The sequence below is a fragment of the Chiloscyllium punctatum genome, chromosome 10 (assembly GCF_047496795.1).
Source record: "Chiloscyllium punctatum isolate Juve2018m chromosome 10, sChiPun1.3, whole genome shotgun sequence".
Taxonomy (NCBI): domain Eukaryota; kingdom Metazoa; phylum Chordata; class Chondrichthyes; order Orectolobiformes; family Hemiscylliidae; genus Chiloscyllium; species Chiloscyllium punctatum.
In genome coordinates, this window is record NC_092748.1 from 24,226,867 (window position 1) to 24,249,383 (window position 22,517).

General features: G+C 42.6%; 1 protein-coding gene across 4 annotated transcripts in view; it reads left to right on the forward strand.

Annotated features, from left to right (window-relative positions):
• The window catches only part of pcnt (pericentrin), a 310,379-nt gene extending 309,343 nt beyond the window's left edge, over positions 1-1,036 (forward strand). For all 4 annotated transcript variants that reach the window (XM_072578710.1, XM_072578712.1, XM_072578709.1 and 1 more), the window contains one exon: positions 496-1,036. In XM_072578710.1, the coding sequence (XP_072434811.1) occupies positions 496-539 (44 nt within the window). In that variant the 3' untranslated portion in view covers positions 540-1,036. The remainder of the gene's footprint in view (positions 1-495) is intronic.
• Positions 1,037-22,517: the final 21,481 nt, after the last annotated feature.

Genomic DNA, 22,517 nt, shown 5'->3' on the forward strand with positions numbered 1-22,517 from the left:
TTGTCTTCTCCCCTCCCCTTGTCAAGATGGCCATTCTTCAAGAAGTTGCGTGTTGATGGCATTCACTATGAAGGGTCCAATTCTACAATTATCCAGCACCTTTATATATGTTTTCACTGATAGCAATCTAAGGCAGGAATGCTGACCTTTTTGTTTTCCCTCACCCACACTCCCAAATTGCCCTATCAGTTAATGCATTTTAATGTGTACAGGATGTAATTTCAGAAATTACAAGTCATGCAGAACTTGCTGTGGGGAAGATAGTGTTAAATTTCAAGTAACAGACTGGTTTAGTGGGAAGGTATAGTAGATGAAATTTAATGCAGTGAGGTGCAATGATGCATTTTGCAAGGAAGGCTGTTGAAGGGGTATATATTTGTAATATTTTATACTATCAATGTTATTTTCTTTTAAAATGTATTTGCCCCTTTATTTTTGTATTTGCCACTTGTGACCTTTCACAATATTCTTTAACCATTGCTCTGTCTTTTCTAGGAACATCTCCTGGAACAGCTCGACGCAGAAGTAGCCTGAAATAAGGTGGACCTAGAATGAATACAAGACTGTGAAATTCCTGCTTTCTATCTAAACATATGTTTAAAGAAGTGTGTATGTATATTGATCAGTGTTGCGATCCAGGAGTAATTATATGTTTAGGACAGCATCTGCACACTGCTTAAAGCACAGGAGAATCTTGTATTTAAAATAAACAGATGTTCTCTGTAGTGTTCACTAATACATGGGATATTTCTGTGTCACCCTATACTGGAACATTCATTATTCAATCAGGCTGGGTGAGTTTTAGATTCACCATTGGATGTGTGTGCACATAACTTAGATTATCTTTAGAAGAATGAGAGTCGATGACCTAGATTTTTATTTTAGTCCATCTCCTCCAGAGTTGTCAGGCCAGAACCTGTGTAATAGTGTTTACATCTATATGTATCACACAAAATTTTAAAGAGGTTATTTTTGTAAATGTTGGCTTTTGTTCTTTGCAGAAAATAAATAAACTTTACATAATGTGCTGTGAAAATGTGGTCGTACGTACACAATTCTACAGTTGCTTACTCAAATACCTTTTCTACCAGGGGAATCATTTACTTGCCCACCTTCTGGAATTCTTTTCCAAAAACATTTCAACTCCCTACTCCACCCCTGTTCTTCTCTGCCTATCTCTCTGGAGCCACAGTTCCAGTTTAAAGCTTTTCCAGATGAAAGGTTATCCAGATGAGGCCTTAAGGCCCTCAATAACTAGCTATTATGGCATTAACCTGGGAACAGCCTGGGAACATAGCTGCCTGTCCTGAGCTTGAAATGAATTGATAGCCAGTCCTGAGTCTCCCTGGCTGCTGCACTGATGTTATGCTATAGAGTGGAATTCTGAACACATGAGAATAGAAGTTAGAATAGGCCAATGGGCACTTCCAAGCTGCTCCAACATTCAGTAAAATCATGGACAATTTTCTGCCTAAACTCTCTTCCTGCGTTGTCACCATTATTGTTTGGTACCACAGAACTTCAATTTTGCTGAAGTATGCACCACACAAATTAATACCCAGGACCCTGTCTTTTCAGATAGAAAGGGTATGTACATGCACTACATGAGCTTCAAGTCAACAAAATAAGTAGCAGCAATTTCCTGGTTTATTTCTCAGGGCAGGATCTTGACCAATCAATCACTATACTTTGTCAAGCTTTGTTTCCATCTTAAACAATTAACTGTCATAATTTACTGTTGCATTCTCCATGTTAATGCTATCAACCAGAACCCACATACTTACCATACAGTAGGAATGTTGTTTTCCTTTTTTAAAAACATTTCTTGCAAAATTACTGATGAGTGTTGGATGAAAAGCGTTAACAAAATGCCTTTTTCTCATAAGTAAAATCAATAAAAATCTATCAGTTCCTGCCTTGAATTTACTCAACAACTGTACATCAGCCCTCTAAGGTAGAGAACTCCCAAAGACACTCAACCCTTTGAAGAAATCTCACCTCTGGTTCCATTTGGCCAATTGGCAAGTGATGAGAAACTCTAGACCTATATTGAAGATCCTTCAGACAAAAATTTCTACTCTTGCCAAGCAGTAGTCATGTTTTATCCACTTACCCAACCGCCCATATCTCTGTATACACAGCATTTTTGAATCATCTTAACTATTCATTTTTCATCAAGTTTGTATAATGAGTGAACTTACATGCTCTACACTCTACATGCTATAAAAGTGTAGATTTTATAAAGAGCTAAGATCCGAGCATTGATCCTGGAGTAGTCTACTAGTTACAGGCTGCCAAATTGAAAATCTTTAATCTTACTCCATGAAGTAATCTTCAATCTCTGTTAATTTTAAGCTCAATACCTTCAGTCCTAATTTTGTGAACTAATTGTTTAGTAGTACAGGACAGGAATTTTGCTGAAGAGAGGCATTTTCCTGATGTTTTCATCGCTTACTCATCAGGACCAATGCAAGAATGCCAAATTTCAAATCACAATTTATGCAGTGGACTGAAAAACCTGCTAATTGAACAGAGACCAATACGGCATGGGAACAGACACTTTAGCCCTGCAAGCCTGTTCTGACACCTTTTGTTCTTCAATAATAAAACTGTCTTCACTTGCAGGATCCATATTCCTCTATTCCCTTCCTATTCATGTGTTTGTCCAGGTGTTTATTGAATGTTGCTACTGTGTCTGCTTCCACCACTACCACCTCTGGCAATGTGTTTCAGGCCGTTACCACTCTTTGTGTGAAAAATTTGCCTCACACATCTCTTTTTAAACCATGTCCCCACCCCACCCCCTTGAACCTGTGTCCTCTCGTGATTGACTCCTCCTCCCCGGAAACAACCCTCATATTTTCCACTTTATGCATGCCACTCACAGTCTTATAAACTCCTATCAGGTTACCCCTTTACCTTCTGTATTCTAGTTAATGCAACCCAATCTATCCAATCTTTCTTCATAGCTAAAATCCCCCATACCAGGCAATATCCTGGTAAGTATTTTCTATACCCTCTCCAAAGCATTTCTTCTGGTAGTGTGGTGACCAGAACTGTACACAATGTTCCAAGTGTACCCAACCAAAGTTCTATAAAGCTGCAGCTATTGTAATATTCGATGCCTGCATGCCATAGGCCTTTTTTTGCTACTTTACCTCCGCTGCCACCTTCAGTGATCTGTGGACCTGCACACGCAGATCCCTCTGCATTTCAATACTCCTAAGGGCTCTGCCATTCACTCTATAATTTTCACCTGTACTTGACCTTCCAAAGTAAATCACCTCACATTTGTCCAGATTAGGCTTTGTCTACCATTCTTCTGCTCATGTCTCTCAACTGATCTATATCCTGCTGTATCCTCTGACAATCTTCCCCACCATTTCCAACTTCATGAATCTGTGCATTGTCCACAAGTATACTAAGTAGACCAGCTATGTTTTCCTTCAAATCATTTATGTAGACCATGAACAGCAGAGGTCCCAGCACTGATCCCTGTAGAACACCACTAGTCACAATCCTCCATTCCTAAAAGCATCCTAAGACAGTTCTGTATCCATCTTGCCAGCTCACCCATGATACTATATGACTTCACTTTTTGTACCAGTCTGCCATGAGGGACCTTTTCAAAGGCTTTAATGGAGTCCATGTTAACAACATCAACTACTTTTCCCTCAATCACCTTCATCACCTTAAAAAACTCGGATCAAGTTAGTCAAGCACGACCTCCCCCACACAGAACCATGATTGTTAATAAATACAGTTGCTTCTAAATGCATATAGATCTTCTCTGAGATTCTTTCCAACAATTTCCCTACTACCTTGATGCTTACAGAACCGTAATTTCCTAGATTATCACTGCTTCCCTTCTAAAACAATGGGACAACATTGGCTATTCTCCAGTCTCTGGGACCTCACCTGTGGACAAAGATGTCTGTCAATCCTCCAGTAATTTGTTCTGTTGCCTCCCTCAATATTCTGGGATCGATCCCATTTGGACCTGGGGGTTATCTACCTTAATACTTTTTAAGACGCACAACACTTTCAACTTGGCCTGGAAATTCAACACGCCATTCCCTGGGATCATCCTCCACCAATTCCTTCTCTTTGGTGAATATCGATACAAAATATTCATTTAGGACCTCTTATCTCTTCTGGCTCCACAAATAGATTCTGTCCTCTGTCCTTGAGTGGGCTAACCCTTGCTTTTCACATATGTATAAAAAGCCCTGGGATTCCCCTTAATCCCCTTTGCTAGTGAAGTTTTGTGACCTTTTCTCGCTCTTCTAATTCCTACATGAGTTTCAAGTCAACAAAATAGGTAGCAGCAATTTCCTGGTTATTTCTCAGGGCAGGATCTTGACCAATCAATCACTATGCTCTGTTTAAGATGGAAACAAAGCTTGACAATTAACTGTCATAATTTACTGTTGCATTCTCCATATTAAATGCTATCAATCAGAACCTACATACCTACCATAACCTTCCTTGTTCAAGTTCTTTCCGACTTTCCTTATCTATTTAAAGGGCTTCATAATTTCCCATCCTCCTCGACCTTACATATTTTGTTTCAGCTGCAGGAAGAGCGGAAGCATCGACCAGGGGGCTGACAGGAAAGTGAGCCACTGATGTAAAAACTTGCCATGTGAATAGGCAGAAAGCATACTGAGCAGGAATGGACATGGGACTGCTGAATAAGTGAAGTGATATATTTGGGTGGTCGCATGACCCAAAAAACTACTCAGGTAGTGTCTCCCACCCATCCTCCTCTAACCAGAAAAACATTCTATGGGCTGGATTGGTAAGGTAACTAGTTTTGTTTTATTCTTTATTTTTCTACAGTCTCTTTGGGACTTTAGGATGGTAGTTAGGGCAGTTGAAAGTTCCTCCTGCAGAATGTCGGAGGTAAGGGTCACCAGTAATGTTCCTGCTGACTTCCTCTGCGGGAAGTGCACCCAACTCCAGCTCCTCAAACAGAGAGAGCTGGAGCTGGGTGAACTTCGGATCATTCGGGAGGCGGAGGACTTATTGAGAGGAATTATCTCCATGCTAATGCTATCAATCAGGTACAAGGAAAAGGCAGAGGAGCTACAGTCAGGATGATGGAAAGGAACTGGCAGAAAGTGCAGGGATCCCCTGTGGCTATTCCCCTCAATAACAAGTATACTGTTTTGGATACTGTTGTGGGGGAGGTTAGGGAAATAGATGATTTATCAGGGGTAAACCATGGGGTACAGGTCTCTGGCACAGAGGCTGTCCCTGTTGCTCAGACAGGAAGGGGCAGGGCAGTGGGGGGGAGTGGAGAACAGTAGAGCATTTGTCATTGGAGATTCCATAGTTAGGGGGACAGGTTCTGTGGAAATGAGGCGTTGCCTCCCAGATGCCAACATTCCTGATGTCTCGGATTGTGTTTTTGGGATCCTTAAGGGGGAGGAGAGCAGCCCCAAGTCTTGGTTTACATAGGCACTACCGACATTGGTAGGAAAAGGGATATGAGGTTTTAAGGCAGAAATTCAGGGAGTTAGGTTGGAGGCTTAGTGCTAGAACAAAGAGTTGTCATCTCTGGTTTATTGCCCTTGCCACGTGCTAGCGAGGCAAGGAATAAGGAGAGAGAGGAGTTGAACACGTGGCTGCAGGGTTTTGGATAATTGGGGCGTATTCTAGGGTAGGTGGGACCTCTACAAACAGCATGGTCTACACCTGAACCAGAGGGGTACCAATATCCTGGGGGCAAAATTTGCTAATGCTCTTCAGGAGGGTTTAAACTAACTCAGCAGGGGGGTGGGAACCTAAATTGTAGTTCCAGGAGGTTGAGAGTAGTCAGGTCAGAAATGTGGTTTCAAGGTCGCAAGAGTTCACTGGCAAGAAGGAAGGTGATTTGAAGTGTGTCTACTTCAACGCTACGAGCGCCCAGAATAAGGTGAGTGAACTCGCAGAATGGATTGATACCTGGAACTTCGATGTTGTGGCCATTTCAGAGACGTGGGTAGAGCAGGGACAGGACTGGTTGTTGCAGGTTCTGGGATGTAGATTTTTCAGTAAGAGCAAATAAGGTGGTAAAAGAGGCGGAGGTGTGGCATTGTTAGTCAAGGACAGTATTACAGTAGCAGAAAGGACAATTGAAGACTTGTCTACTGAGGTAGTATGGGCTGAGCTTAGAAACAGGAAAGGAGAGGTCACCCTGTTGGGAGTTTTCTATAGGCCTCAATAGTTCCAGAAATGTAGAGAAAAGGATAGCAAAAATAATTCTGGATAGGAGCAAGAGTAACAGGGTAATTGATATGGGATCTTTAACTTTCCAAATATTGACTAGAAATACTATAGTTCAAGTACTTTAGATGGATCAGTTTTTGTTTGATGTGTGCAGGATGGTTTCCTGACACAGTATGTAGACAGGCCAACAAGGGGCGATGTTTAGTTTAGCGACGGAAAGGGATAGGTATATACAGCAGAGGAAGAGATATTGCTGTGTGAAAGGCAATTATGATGTGATTCGACATGATTTAGGATGCATAGGATGGGGAATGAAACTGCAGGAGTTAGGCACAATTGAAATGTGGAATTTATTCAAGCAACAGCCACTGCGTGTCCTTGATAAGTATGTACTATCAGGCAGGGAGGAAGTTGTCGAGCAAGGGACCCGTGGTTTACTAAAGAAGTTGAATCTCTTGTCAAGAGGAAGAAGGCAGCTTATGTTAGGATGAGATGTGATGGCTCAGGATGCTTGAGAGATACAAGTTAGTCAAGAAAGACCTAAAGCGAGGGCTAAGAAGAGTCAGGAGGGGACATGAGAAGTCGTTGACAGTGGATCAAGGAAAATCCTATAGGTATATCAGAAATAAATGAATGACTAGAGAAAGATTAGACCCAATCAAGGATAATAGTAGGAAGTTGTACGTGGAGTCCAAGGGCATAGAGGAGCTAAATGAATATTTTTCATCAGTATTCACACTGGAAAATGACAATTTATTCGAAGAGAATACTGAGATACCGGCTATTAGACTAGACAGGATTGAGATTCACAAGGACGAGGTGTTAGCAATTCTGGAAAGTGTGAAAATAGATAAATCCCCTGGGCCGGATGGGATTTATCCTCGGATTCTCTAGGAAGCTGGGAAGGAGATTGCAGAGCCTTTGGCTTTGATCTTTCTATCATTATTGTCTACAAGAATAGTGCCAGAAGACTGGAGGGTAGCAAATGTTGTCCCCTTGTTCAAGAATGTGAGTAAAGACAACCCTGGTAATAATAGACTCGTGAGCCTTTTTTGGTGGTTGTGGTAAAGTGTTGGAAGGGATTATAAGAAGATTTATAATCATCTCGAGAGGAATAATTTGATTATGGAAAGTCAACACGGTTTTGTGAAGGGTAGGTCGTGCCTCACAAACTTTATTCAGTTCTCTGAGAAGGTGAACAAACAGGTGGATGAGAGTAAAGCAGTTGATGTGGTATGTATGGATTTCAGTAAGGCGTTTGATAAGGTACCCTACAGTTGGCAATAGACAATAGGTGCAGGAGTAGGCCAGTCTGCCCTTCGAGCCTGCACCACCATTCAATATGATCATGGCTGATCATCCTTAATCAGTATCCTGTTCCTGCCTTATCTCCATAACCCTTGATTCCACTATCCTTGAGAGCTCTATCCAACTCTTTCTTAAATGAATCCAGAGACTGGGCCTCCACTGCTCTCTGGCGCAGAGCATTCCACACAGCCACCACTCTCTGGGTGAAGAAGTTTCTCATCATCTCTGTCCTAAATGGTCTACCCCGTATTTTTAAGCTGTGTCCTCTGGTTCAGCACTCACCCATCAGCGGAAACAGGTTTCCTGCCTCCAGAGTGTCCAATCCTTTAATAATCTTATATGTCTCAATCAGATCCCCTCTCAGTCTTCTAAACTCAAGGGTATACAAGCCCAGTCGCTCCAGTCTTTCAGCGTAAGGTAATCCCGCCATTCCAGGAATTGACCTCGTGAACCTAAGCTGCACTCCCTCAATAGCCAGAATGCCCTTCCTCAAATTTGGAGACCAGAACTCCACGCAGTATTCTAGATGTGGTCTCACCAGGGCCCTGGACAGCTGCAGAAGAACCTCTTTGCTTCTATGCTCAATCCCTCTTGTTATGAAGGCCAGCATGCTATTAGCCTTCTTCACTACCTGCTGTACCTGCATGCTTACCTTCATTGACTGGTGTACAAGAACTCTTTGTACTGCCCCTTTGCCTAAATTGATTCCATTGAGGTAGTAATCTGCCTTCCTGTTCTTGCCCCCAAAGTGGATAACCATACATTTATCCACATTAAACTGCATCTGTCATGCATCTGACCACTCACCTAACCTGTCCAGGTCACCCTGTAATCTCCTAACATTCTCATCACATTTCACCCTGCCACCCAGCTTAGTATCATCAGCAAATTTGCTAATGTTATTACTAATACCATCTTCTATATCATTAACATATATAATAAAAAGCTGCGGTCCCAGTACTGATCCCTGCAGTACCCCACTGGTCACTGCCTGCCATTCCGAAATGGAGCTGTTTATCACTCCTTTTTGTATTCTATCAGCCAACCAACTTTCAATCTAAGTTAATACTTTGCCCCCAATACCATGCGCCCTAATATTGCTGACTAACCTCCTATGTGGGACTTTATCAAAAGCTTTCTGCAAGTCCAGGTACACTACATCTACTGGATCTCCCTCTTCAGAGTTGCATCCTTAAAAAATTCCAGAAGATTAGTCAAGCATGATTTCCCCTTCATAAATCCATGCTGACTCTGACCTATCCTGTGATTACTATCCCGATGTGTCGTAATTTCATCCTTTATAATAGACTCCAGCATCTTTCCCAACACTGAGGTCAGACTAACTGGTCTATAATTTCCTGTTTTCTCTCTCCCACCTTTCTTAAAAAGTGGTACAACATTAGCCACCCTCCAATCCGCAGGAACTGATCCCGAATCTATTGAACTCTGGAAATTAATCATCAATGCATCCACGATTTCTCAAGCCACCTCCTTCAGTACCCTGGGATGTAGACCATCAGGCCCCAGGGACTTATCAACCTTCAGACCTAACAGTCTCTCCAACACCAATTCCTGGCAAATATAAATTCCTTTAAGTTCAGGTCCTTCAACCACTGTTACCTCAGGGAGATTGCTTGTGTCTTCCCCAGTGAACACAGATCTGAAGTACCAATTCAATTCTTCTGCCATTTCTTTGTTCCCTGTAATATATTCCCCTGTTTCTGTCTTCAAGGGCCCAATTTTAGTCTTAACCATTTTTTTGCCTTTCACATACCTAAAAAAGCTTTTACTATCCTCCTTTATATTTTTGGCCCATTTACCTTCGTACCTCATTTTTTCAATGCGTATTTCCTTCTTAGTAATCCTCTGTTATTCTTTAAAAGTTTCCCAGTCCTCCATTTTCCCACTTATCTTTGCTATGTTATACTTTTTCTCTTTTAACTTTATATGTTTCTTAACTTCCCTTGTCAGCCACGGCCATCCATGCCTCCTCCTAGGATCTTTCTTCCTTTTTGAAATGAACTGATCCTGCAACTTCTCATTACACACAGAAATATCCGCCATTGTTCCTCCACTGTCATCCCTGCTAAGATATTGCACAAAATACGGAAGCATGGGATTGGTGATTTAGCAGTTTGGATCAGAAAATGGCTAGCTGAAAGAAGATAGGTGGTGGTTGATGGGAAATGTTCATCCTGGAGCTTAGTTACTATTGGTATACCACAAGGGTCTGTTTTGAGGCCACTGCTGTTTGTCATTTTTATAAATGACCTGGATGAGGGCATAGAAGGATTGGTTAGTAAATTTGCAGATGGCACTAAAGTCGGTGGAGTTGTGGACAGTGCAGAAGGATGTTGCAGGTTACAGAGGGACATAGATAGGCTGCAGAACTGGGCTGAGAGGTGGCAAGTGGAGTTTAATGAGGATAAGCATGAGGTGATTTACTTTGGAAGTGAATACAGAGTACTGGGATAATGGTAAGATTCTTGGTAGTGTGGGTGAGCAGAGAAATCCATGTGCATAGATCCCTGAAGGTTGCCACCCAGTTTGATAGGGTTATTAAGAAGGCGTACAGTGTGTTAGCTTTTATTAGTAGAGGGATTGAGTTTTGGAGCAATGTGGTCATGCTGTCACTGTACAAATCTCTGGGGCGGCCACACTTAGAGTATTGAGTACAGTTCTGGTTGCCGCATTATGGGAATGATGGGGAAACTTTGGAAAGGGTGCAGAGGTGATTTACCAGGGAGGGAAGACTGGTATGAGGAAAGGCTGAGAGACTTGAGGCTGTTCTCATTAGAGAAAAGAATGTTGAGAGGTAACTTAATTGAGACATATAAGAAAATCAGAGGGTAAGATAGGGTGAAGAGTGAGGGCCTTTTCCTCAGATGATGATGATTAGAAGGAGGGAACATAGCTTTAAATTGAGAGATGATTGATAAAGGACAGATGTCAGAGGTAGGTTCTTTGCTCAGAGTAGTAAAGGTGTGGAACGCCCTACCTGCAACGGTAGTAGACTCGCCAACTTTAGGGCATTTAAATGGTTATTGGATAAACATTTGGATGATAATGGAATAGTGTCGGTTAGATAGGCTTCAGATTGGTTCCACAGGTCTGCACAACATCAAGGGCCGAAGGACCTGTTCTGCAGCATAACATACTATGTTCACAGATACATTACAGTGATGGTTGTTGCTGCTAAAGTTCCAAAACTGGGCATGAAAAGATCTATGCAGCGAGTTGATGTGGAATGCATTGCATGATGGGATAGAGGAAGCAGATCCAAATGAGGCTTCCGATGGGGAATTGGGTGAACAGTTCAAGTGTAAATACTTATAGGGCTGTGAAGAAATGGGACCAGGCCAATTACTCTTGCAAATATCAAACATGTACTCAGTTGGCTGAGCAACAGAACAACCACATCTCCCTTTCCATTTAATGTTTCATAACAGCACCTTAATCACTAATATTACCCTTTGTACTCTTAGTCTATTTTTGTTTACGGACATAGTGCTTTGTTCTATAGCTGTGAGACTTGCTGATTTTGAATCCTCCCCTTTTCGTGCTTTCTATTTGTTTAAATGTCGCTTGCTACCAATTTTTTGATTTGCCAGGACATGTGTATCAGCTCAGTTTAAGTGGTATCTGTCACACTAAAACAGATCCTTCTTCACCATTACTGATGCAGCACATTGAGAGGTTGAAGATAAGTACCTTGAAGGATTGTACTGTTCACTTTTGAAGTTAGTTTACCAGATACAGCCAGATGATGATAAATGCTTGTGATGTGTTTGGACCATCACTGAGTAACACTCTTGTATATTGTCAGGACACAGAATCATACAGTACAGAAATACAGCCTTCATTCCAGCCAGTCCATGTCAATCATAATCACAATCTAAACTAGTATCACTGTCTGAGCTTGGCTCATATCCCTCAAACATTTCTATTCGTGTTACTTATACTGTATTGTCTTTTGAATATTGTAACTGTACCCATATCACTACTTCTGCAAGTTAATTCCATACGCAAACCATTCTGTGTAAAAAGGTTGCCCCTCATGACTTTTTTAAATCTTTCTCCTCTCACTTTTAAAATATGCCCCCTCGTCTTGAAATCCCCCACCCTCGGGAAAAGACACCTGCCATTCACTTTATCTATACCCTCAAGATTTTATGAACCTCTATAAGATCACCTCTCATCCTCCAACGCTCCAGTGAAAAATATCCCAGGCTATGCAGCCTCCCCTTATAACTGAAACCCTCCATTCCTAGTCTGGTGAATCTTTTCTGAACCTTCTGCAATTTTATAATATCTTTCCTACAACAAGGTGACCAGAACTGCACATGGTACTCCAGAAGAGGCCACACCAACATCTTACACAACCCCAACACATTCCAATTCCTATATTCAAAGGTCTGAGCAATGAAATCAAGCATGCTAAACAAATTCTTAACCACTCTGTCTAGTTAAGATTGGCAATTCCATAAGGTAGTTTTGAAGAACATTCTAAACAGCATTTGGAGTTTCTGGATCATGCTGTTCAGAATATGGTACATAGAGGGCAGTAGTACACAGTTCACAAACAAGGAATAGTATCGAAACAAAGTTAAAAATCGCACAACACCAGGTTATAGTCCAACAGGTTTCATTGGAAGCACTAGCTTTCTGAGCGCTGCTCTTTCATCAGGTGGTTGTGGAGTACTCCAAATTGTGTACACCACAGCCACCTGATAAAGGAGCAACGCTCCGAAAGCTAGTGCTTCCAATTAAACCTGTTGGACTATAATCTGGTGTTGTATGAGTTTTAACGTTGTACTCCCCAGTCCAACACTGGCATCTCCAAGTCATGACTACTAGAGAAGCAAAAGTTAACATTCACGGTCGTGCTGGGTACAGGGTACATTCACATGGTACTGTATAGGAAGCCCCCTGGGTACTGTTTGGTACAGTCTGTTCGAAAATGCGATAGTTCTCAATTGGCCTTGTTATAGAAAATCACACAATAGAAATAATGGGGTCTATAGGAAAAACAGTGTTGGGGCAGAACATCAAAACTATCAGTAAAAATTGAAACAAAAATAGTAGCTGGCCTGACACAAGCAATAGCACAGTCTAAGTGAATGTTAAAATCATATATTTGAATGAAATAATACAACAAATGTAACACTTTAGCCTGAAAAACTGGAAGGTAACTTGATGGGATTTCTGAATTTGCTGAGTTACAGTACAGAACTGTATTGGACAGATGCTGAGGGTCATCATCATCAATTTCAGAAGCAGTTCTGGGAGTAGGTTTATGACAAAAAAAATTAGTCCAGATGTGGATTGAAACTTGAAAGGGTTCAGAAAAGATTTACAAGGATGTTGCCAGGTTTGGAAGGTTTGAGCTATAGGGAGAGGTTGAACAGGTTGGGGCTGTTTTCCCTGGAGCATCAGAGGCTGAGGGGTGACCTTATAGAGTTTTATATAATCATGAGGGGCATGGATAGGGTAAATAGATGAGGTCTTTTCCCTGGGGTGGGGGAAGTCCAGAACTAGAGGGCATTAGGTTTAGGGTGAGAGGGGAAAGAAATAAAAGGAACCTAATTGATAATTTTTATACACAGAAGGTGGTGCTTGTGTGGAATGAGCTGCCAGAAGAAGTGGTGGAAGCTAGTACAATTACAACATTTAAAAGGCATGTGGATAGGTATATGAATAGGAAGGGTTAAGAGGAATATGGGCCAAGTGCTGGAAAATGGGACTAGATTTAGTCTGAGATATCTGGTCGGCATGGACGAGTTGGCCTGAAGGGTCTGTTTCTGTGCTGTATATCTCTATGACTCTATGGCTCTGGTTCATTGTCCTCAGAATGTTCTGGGGTTAAACAAGGCATCTAGTTTTTGGTGCTTTTCCATCTTTCCTCTTTCACGCAGAAGCTGTTCAGAGGGTGCCAGATAAGACTTTATGCCACAAACTGCAATCCTGCTGCATGCTGCATCGTCGTCATTTTTTTCTAAGGGCTGCAACTACTTTTCAACACCCCGCCCCCCCCCAGGATAGAAGACAAAACTGGAGTGGAACCCTCTAGTGGTACTGCATCATGGACTTCATTATGTTAATCTCCAGCTTCAATTATCCCTGCAGCAACAAGTTGTTGTAGATCATTTGTGGAGGGGTCTTCACAATGGGACTGAAACAGCTTCTCAACATCCACTTCTTCTTGCTTTGCAAGAATGAGACAATGTTCTTTGACGACTCAAGGCCTTTAAAATCATGAAGAAAATCTGGGAGGAACTTCTGCCAAACTGCACGGACGCAGTCCTTACCAATATCACCACAGGCCTCCACAATGGCATTCTTTATGATAAAGCTCTTCCAACATTGAAGAACACTGTTCTCATTATCCCCCTCAGTAGCTGCAATCAACTTCCTGAAAATGCGCCTTAAATAAGAAGCTTTATAAGCTGCTATTGCACCCTGGACCATGGGCTGAATGATAGGGTTGTGTTCGGAGGTAGAAATAGCACTTTGATGTTTACAGAAATCTCACCAGTGGTGGGAGGATGACTTAGTGCATTGGCCAGAATGAAAGAACCTTGAAATTCCTATTGTTTTTCCTGTAATCATTTTGAAAACATCAATAATTGACTATTCAATCAACAAGTGATTTTTTTTTTCACTTGGATGCATCCTGTCAACACTCTTGCAACTTTGTCCTTCCATATGTTTGGAAACAGCGAGATAGGACTGAAAATTACTGAGTACAGCACTGTACTTTTAAGCAAGCACTTTACCATAAAGTGCGCAAGCCGATTGACCACAAGATGTTGACACAAGTGCAGTCCTCATCTCCGGCACACAGTGCCAGGGAGGGATTTGCACAATAGCCAATGGGAGTTTGTCATAGAGGCAGAGAGATGTACAGCACAGAAAGAAACAGACCCTTTGGTCCAACTTGCCGATGCTGGCCAGATATCCTAATCTAATCTTAGTCCCATTTGCCAGCACTTGGCCCATTCATATGTCCATCCAGATGCCTTTTAAATGTTGCAATTGGAGCAGCCTCCACCACTTCCTCCGGCAGCTCATTCCATACACGCCCAACTGGATCGCAATGCGCAGGTTCAGGTCGGATCTGCTCCCCCGCCCAGTCATAGAGCAACTCCAGCACTATAAAAAGATGCAGTTACTAATAGAAACCCCCAGAAGATTGGGAGGGGATCCACAGTCCTGGTGTATAAAAGTTCAAGAACAATCTTCTTCCAAGACTTCTCCGGGGCCATAATTAAGAAGAGGAAATTCTTTGATGAAGTTAAGAAGAAATTAAGAGTCTTGAATATTCAAATTCTCTGAGGTAATCGGCAGTACTGTGTTTATAATTTCTGTTTATAATTTCAACTTGGCAGAAAAAGCAAGGGAATTTTTCAACTCTCTGAAATAAATGGCTTGGGCCGACAACGTGGAGGAAAAAAAGGTAATTGTGGATGATGGGGGGTTTTTTTTCCTTCTTTGTTCTTTTCCCTTTTGTGGTTTTTTTGGTCCTATAGGCTTGGCATTGCTTTGGTGTAAAACTTTGTTTGTTTAATATTTTATCCATTCGGTAATTGTCTGTTATTTCATTGCTCTTTTTTTTCTGGGTGAGGGGTGGATATTTCTTTTGTGTAAAGATGTATGGGTGTTGAGGTATGGAGGGGGAGGGGAGGGTGTCCATTGTTAACTTCCATGAGTGTCAATAACATGTTCCTTTGTCTGTGCATTGATGGGTTTGGAACGTGGCGTTAACTGGAAGGTGTCAGGACGATAGGAATGAATGCCCCCTATGGGCGAGGGGGGAGATCTCTAGTGATTTGTAGTTTATATGTTTATTCGGTCAAGTTAAGTGTTGTGTTTTTTTAAATTTTAATACTGTTTGTGAGGATAGGTTTTAGATTCTATAAAGTCTGTGTTTTTTCCACTCGCTGCACATTAAATAAACTTCTTCCTCTCGGGGGACCACGGGCTGCGGTGGGCAGTCATGGCTAGCGATCTGTTTGGATAGTGCACATGGAATGTAAGAGGGAGCTATTCCCCCTCTATTAAACAAAAGAAGGTGCTCTCAAAACCTTAGGAAGGAAAGGGCTAACATTGCTCTGCTGCAGGAGACACACTTAACTGATGGGGACCATTTGAAGTTACAGCAGGGGGGATATGATAGGGTTTTCTTCTCCTCCTTCAACTCTAAAAGTAGAGGAGTGGCCATACTGGTATGAAGGAACCTTCCATTTCAGGTGATAGATCAAATCAAGGATGAGCACGGACAGTTCATCATTGTCAAGGCCTTAATATATGGCGAAGAATATGGCATCCTGAACGATTATTGTGCCCTGGCGCACCCCCTCAAATTTTTAATTGACACAATCTCTAAATTAGTGGCCCTTGAGGTGTACCGTACAATTATAGGAGGAGACTTTAATCGTCTCATGGACCCTCGGGTAGACAGAATGCCAGGGGGATCTGTCGGGTATACCCCTGCAATCTAGATAGCTCGAGGACTTGTGTAAGGAGTTGGGGCTAGTGGATGTCTCCACCCGAATGGGAGGGATTTTACTTTCTACTCCAACCCGCACACGTGCCACATGAGAATTGATATGTTCTTTATTCCATCAGTTTGTTCAGACTCTGTGTTAGCCTGCAGGATTGGGAACATAACTATTATAGACCATACAGCAGTGTACTTGGATGTCAAGATTGAAGGTAGTGAAATAGACACACTGCACTGGCACATGGATCCGTTCCTGTTGAGGGATGGCAGCTTTGTGGAGTACATTACAAGGGAGTTCAGGTCATCTGGGACATCAATTTGGGTACAGCCAGCAATCCATTGGTGCTTTGGGAGACCACCATGACGTGTTTAAGGGGTCTGATTATCTCCCATTCAATAACTAGAAAGAGACAGAGTGGGGAGCAGCGGCAGATGTGTGATGCCGGGCTGGAAGCAGCCGAGTTGGCATATTATACCAGACCGTCTGTGGTTAAGTTACAGTGGGTCATGGTTCTCTGGGCTGCTCTGGTTTCAGTGTTCACACGAACGGCGAAGAGAGGGGTCTCCTTTGCAAAGCAAAGACCGTTCGAATATGGGGATAAGCCACCTGACTTATCTGGCTAGGAAGAAAAGTGCTCCACAGTCCATTGTATCTATTAGGCAGAGAGCTGGTACGATCACCTGCGAGTTGAAAAAGATTAATGCCAGATTTTGGGAATTCTGCGCAGAATTATACCGATTGGAGGGCTGTGAGGACGGAGTAGCAAGAATGGAATCCTTTTTTGACAACCTAGACATCCCCGGTATAAATGCAGAGCAGGCCTCCCTTTTAAATACACCCCTGATGATACAAGAAGCAGTAAGGCAGCTCCAAAGTGGTAAAGCACCCGGTCCAGACGGGTTCCCAAGTGAGCCACTCCTGGGATTGTACAGTCATTCGTCTAGCCAGGACTGCCTTCCACCTCTCTTAGGGAGGCCAGTATCTCCCTCATTTTAAAGAAAGGGAATGACCTCAAGGACAGCACCTTGTACAGACCTGTCTCGTGGTTGAGTGTAACCTTCAATATTTTGTCAAAGACCCTGAGGTTGGAAAAGGTACTGCTCGTTATTATAAAAGAGGACCAGACGGGTTTTATCGAGGGCCGTAGCTCTTCCAATAATACCAGGAAGGTATTGAACATAGTGCAAGTATGTCAGCGGAGATTGTATCCAGGAGACTGCCAAGCCCAGAATCAGAAAAGGCATTTGATCGGGTGGAGTGGTCGTATCTCTTTGGTGTTCTAGATTGTTCTGGTCTTGGGGAGAGAGGTGGGGAATCGCTAAGTGCTCAATGATCCCAAGGCAGTGGTTATTCCGAATGAGGTTAAATCGGATAATTTTATATTGCGAGAGGCAGCCGACGGGGTGTCCTCTCTCGCCGCTGCTGTTTACCTTGGTAATTGAGCCATTGGCAGAGGCCATCCAGAAGGACCCGGAAATAACAGCACCAAAGGCAGGAGTGGAGGAACAGAAAATTCCTCTCTATGCTGTTTCTGGCTAACCTGGAAAAGTCCATACCCCGGCTAAAACAAAAGGATTAAATTCCGCAGTTTCTCAGGATACAGGATAAATTTTACAAAGTCAGAAGCCATGCCCATGGGGGGGAGTTGGTGGGAGCTGGAGGATGGAGCACAGTTTGCCTTTCGGGGGTCACAGAAAGGTTTTTTTCTCTACCTGGGAATTTTTATTACACCCCCGTCTTTCATCAGCTGTATGGAGCTAACTTTGTGCAATTGTTTGAAAGGATAAAACAGGACCTGTAGTGGTGGGAGGGGCTACCATGATCATCGTTAGGCTAACTAGCCTTGATTAAAATGCATGTTCTTCCTCTGCTGTTATACCCTGTGAGGATGCTCCTATTGTTGCTACCCAGACAAGTGCTGTGGAGGTTTACCGGTTGGCTTAGGTCCTTTATTTAGTGCCGTGGGCACCCTCTTATTAAATGTATCAAGTTGCAACTTCCACAGAGTATGGTTGGGGGGGGTGGTGGATCTCCCAGATCTGAAGAGATACCAATGAGGTGTCCTGTTGTCATATGTGGGCGACTGGGTGTGTAAGGACCCAAGGTCAACATGGCTTGATGTCAAGGCCTCGCAGGCAAAGTGTCCCCTTGGTCATTTACTGTTTATGGACAAGATGCTGAGCATTGTAAGAGCCCAATTATCTTAAAAATGGTGAAAGTATGGAGAATAATGCAACAGGGTGAGAGCAATTTGCTTAAGACCTTGCTGTTTACCCCGTTCGTGGGATCCCCAGGATTCTGGCCGGGGTCAATGGACTTTGGCTTCAAAGCATGGGAGGGCAAGGGAATCTCCTGAATGTGAGACATATTTGAGGGAGAGGTCTTGATGTCTTTTCACCAATTAAATCAGAAACGTGGGCTCCCTAGTAGGGACCTCTTCTGATACTTTCAGATTAGGGATTACGTACAGAGGACGACCACACTCTTGGTTCAGCCCTACAAGGTGGACATAAAGAAAAGATTGCTCTGATGTGCAGGTATTGTTTAGATCAGTACCCTGTACCCCCTTTATATTTAAATTGTGCCCTCTGGATTTAGACTCCCTAACTGGGGGGAAACAGTTTGCCTACATTTACCCTGTTTTATCCCTTTAGTATATAATAAGTTTTGATTAAATAATCTCTCATTCTTCAAAACGTGAGAGAATACAGGCCCTTTGCTCAATCTTTCTTCAGAGGACAGCCTTGTCATCCCAGGAAAAAGTCTGATGGGCCTTCATTGCATTCCTTCTATGACAATAATATCTTTCCCGAGATAAGGAGACCCAAGACTGCTCTGTACTCCAGATGCAGTCTCACCAAACTCCTGAACAATTGAAGTAAGACTTCCCTACTCCTTTACTCAAATTCTCATGTAATAAAGGCGAACATCTCATTTGCCTACCTAACAGTTTGCTGCTTTTAGTAACTTAATTATATTTTCTCCTGACTCTGCCCATAATGACTGAGAACATGGAAAAGTACAGCACAGAACAGGCCCTTTGGCCCATGAGGTCGTGCCAAGGTTTAATCCTAATGTAAAATATCATAACCTAACTCCACATCCATCAAGGTTTTACCCGCACATCCACTAATATCATTTATTGTATCCGTTGCTCCCAATGCAGTCTCCTCTACATTGGGGAGACTGGGCGCCTCCTAGCAGAGCGCTTTAGGGAACATCTCCGGGACACCTGCACCAATCAACCACACCGCCCCGTGGCCCAACATTTCAACTCCCCCTTCCACTCTGCCAAGGACATGGAGGTCCTGGGCCTCCTTCACTGCCGCTCCCTCACCACCAGACGCCTGGAGGAAGAACGCCTCATCTTCCGCCTTGGAACACTTCAACCCCAGGGCATCAATGTGGACTTCAACAGTTTCCTCATTTCCCCTTCCCCCACCTCACCCTAGTTCTAAACTTCCAGCTCAGTAACTGTCCCCATGACTTGTCCAGACTTGTCCTACCTGCCTATCTTCTTTTCCACCTATCCACTCCACCCTCTCCTCCTTGACCTATCACCTTCATCCCCTCCCCCACTCACCCATTGTACTCTATGCTACTCTCTCCCCACCCCCACCCCTCCTCTAGCTTATCTCTCCACACTTCAGGCTCACTGCCTTTATTCCTGATGAAGAGCTTTTGCCCGAAACGTCGATTTCGAAGCTACTTGAATGCTGCCTGAACTGCTGTGCTCTTCCAGCACCACTAATCCATAACCTACGTACCCCTCAACTCACTGCTGTCCATGTCCACGTCCAGCAGTCACTTAACTGTCCCTAATGACTCTGCTTCCACCACCACCGCTGGCAACGCATTCCATGCATTCACAACTCTCTGCGTAAAGAACCTAAATTCAAATTCATTTAGCCAAAAGTTTTTCTATTATGTACTTGCAGAAGCTTTAACAGTTTATGTTTTTTGCTAGATTGTATTCATATTCTCTTGTCCCATTCCTTATCAGTTTCTTGATCCTCCTTTGTTGTTTTCTCGTAACCTCGCAATCCTCAGAATTGCTACTATTTCCAGAAATGCTATTTCTTTTAATCTTATTTAATCCTTAACTTCCATTGTTACTGACAATTAACTGAAGTTTTTTGAGTCTTTGCACCTTGAAGGGTTATAAATTTGATGCAAATCACGCAAAAGCTTTTTAAAGACTATCCATTATCTATGTACAGTCATAGAGATGTACAGCACGGAAACAGACCCTTTGGTCCAACTCGTCCATGCCAACCAGATATCCCAACCCAATCTAGTCCCACCTCCCAGCACCCGGCCCATATCTCCCCAAACCCTTCCTAGTCATGCCTTTTAATTAATTTTCCCAGGCGAAAGTGGGTACTGCAGATGCTGGAGATTAGAGTCAAGATTAGAGTGGTGCTGGAAAAGCACAGGAGGTCAGGCAGCATTTGAGGAGCAGGAACATTGACATTTCAGGCAAAAGCCCTTCATCAGGAATTAATTTTCGAAATCTGCCTCAGCCAATTAGTGCCTCATCCTTTCATCCTTATTGAAATGTAACATCCTTGCTTCAGATCGAATTACCTCACTTTCAAACATCCTGTAAAATTCTATCACATTGAGTTCACTCATCCCAAAAACTACTTTTGCAACAAAATTCTTCATTAGCCCTCTTCATTACATAGTATTAGATCGAAAACAGCATGTCCTTTAGTTGGCTCCTTAACATACTGTCCCAGAAAATCATCCCTAACACACTCTAGAAATTTCTGGTCCACAGTCTTAGTGCTCAATTGGTTTACCCAATCTATATGAAGGTTAAACTCGCAAAAGTACACTGTCACCTGCAAGTGCCCCTCCAAGCCACTCGCCAGCCTAACTTTGAAATATATTACCATTCTTTCACTGTCACTGGGTCAAAATCCCAGAATTCTCTAACTGCGTTATGGGTCTACCTGTATCTCATTGAATGTAGTGGTTCAAGAATGCAGCTCAGCACCACCTTCTCCAGAGAAACTAGGCCCAGCCAATGACATCCACATGCCATGAATGAATAATAAGAGAACCCACCTCTAATTTGCTGGAAAATGGGACTAGATTGAGTTGGGATATCTGGTTGGCATGGACGAGTTGGACCGAAGGGTCTGTTTCCGTGCTGTACATCTCTATGACTCTAACTCTGCTACCTATGATTTGGTTCTGAAACCTCTTTTCTCTGGAAACACTTTTGTTCTCTGCTTCAAATCCATTAAACTTAACATTCAAGTGGTGTTTATTTGAATATCATTGTGGTTCCATTATAACAAAATATAGGAGAGAATTTTTAGTTACAACTGGTAAAGTTATTAAATTGATACATGTCTGGCTCATCAAGTATCAGTTAAATAAGGACATTATACAAAGCAATGAATAAGAGACTATGATAAAAGACGTGATATATATCAAAGAATATATTAATGCAAGAATAGCAAACTATAATGTGTATAGAAGATACAGCTATTGTAGTGGTGACAAAAATAGATAAATGAATGGAATTGTCAGCTGTTGCTGTGTTTTGCATTTAATATAAATACATTGTGCATTACTGACTTAAAGATTGTCACTTGGTTTTATAACATTTTGCGTATCAACTATATCCTATTCGTCTGCCATCGTCAAATGATTTTGATTTAAACATAATAATTCATGACAAGTGGCACTTTTATAGGAGGTTTGGCTCACTTGTGTTTGTCTAAAAGTCGTGAAATTTTCGTGATGATTTTCACAACAACCAAGAATTCCCTCTGTTCAGCACGTCAACAGCTGCTCTGATACTTCCTGAGTTCCACTGGGTGACATTAAGCATTAAAGTGAAAGAACTACTTAATATTCTATTAATGATTCCTGCAGGAGTGTATTATTAAACAGGCATCGCGTTTCCAGTTCCCCGTATATAACCCAGAAAAGGTAATCCTAGTATTGTGAGGTTACATGATGTTACTTGTTGGCCAAGTCCCAGGAAGAATAACAGCTGGAGCATTCAATCACTGTGTCTCAAAGGCTGAGATTAAACAGTATTCATATTAGCCACAAGGTGGCACTTAAGTAAAAAGGACATTAGTCAATCAGCATCAATTCCTCAAGACAGCCAAGACATTTATGCAGAATGTAGAATTGATTGAGAGTGAAATTAGGAAGCAGACATTTAATGGGGCAGGACTTTGAGGTTAGATTAGATTACATTACATTACAGTGTGGAAACAGGCCCTTCGGCCCAACAAGTCCACACCGACCCGCCGAAGCGCAACCCACCCATACCCCTACATTTACCCCTTACCTAACACTACGGGCAATTTAGCATGGCCAGTTCACCTGACCTGCACATCTTTGGACTATGGGAAGAAACTGGAGCACCTGGAGGAAACCCACGCAGACATATGGGGAGAACGTGCAAACTTCACACAGTCAGTCGGCTGAGGCGGGAATTGAACCCAGGCAGCAGTGCGAACC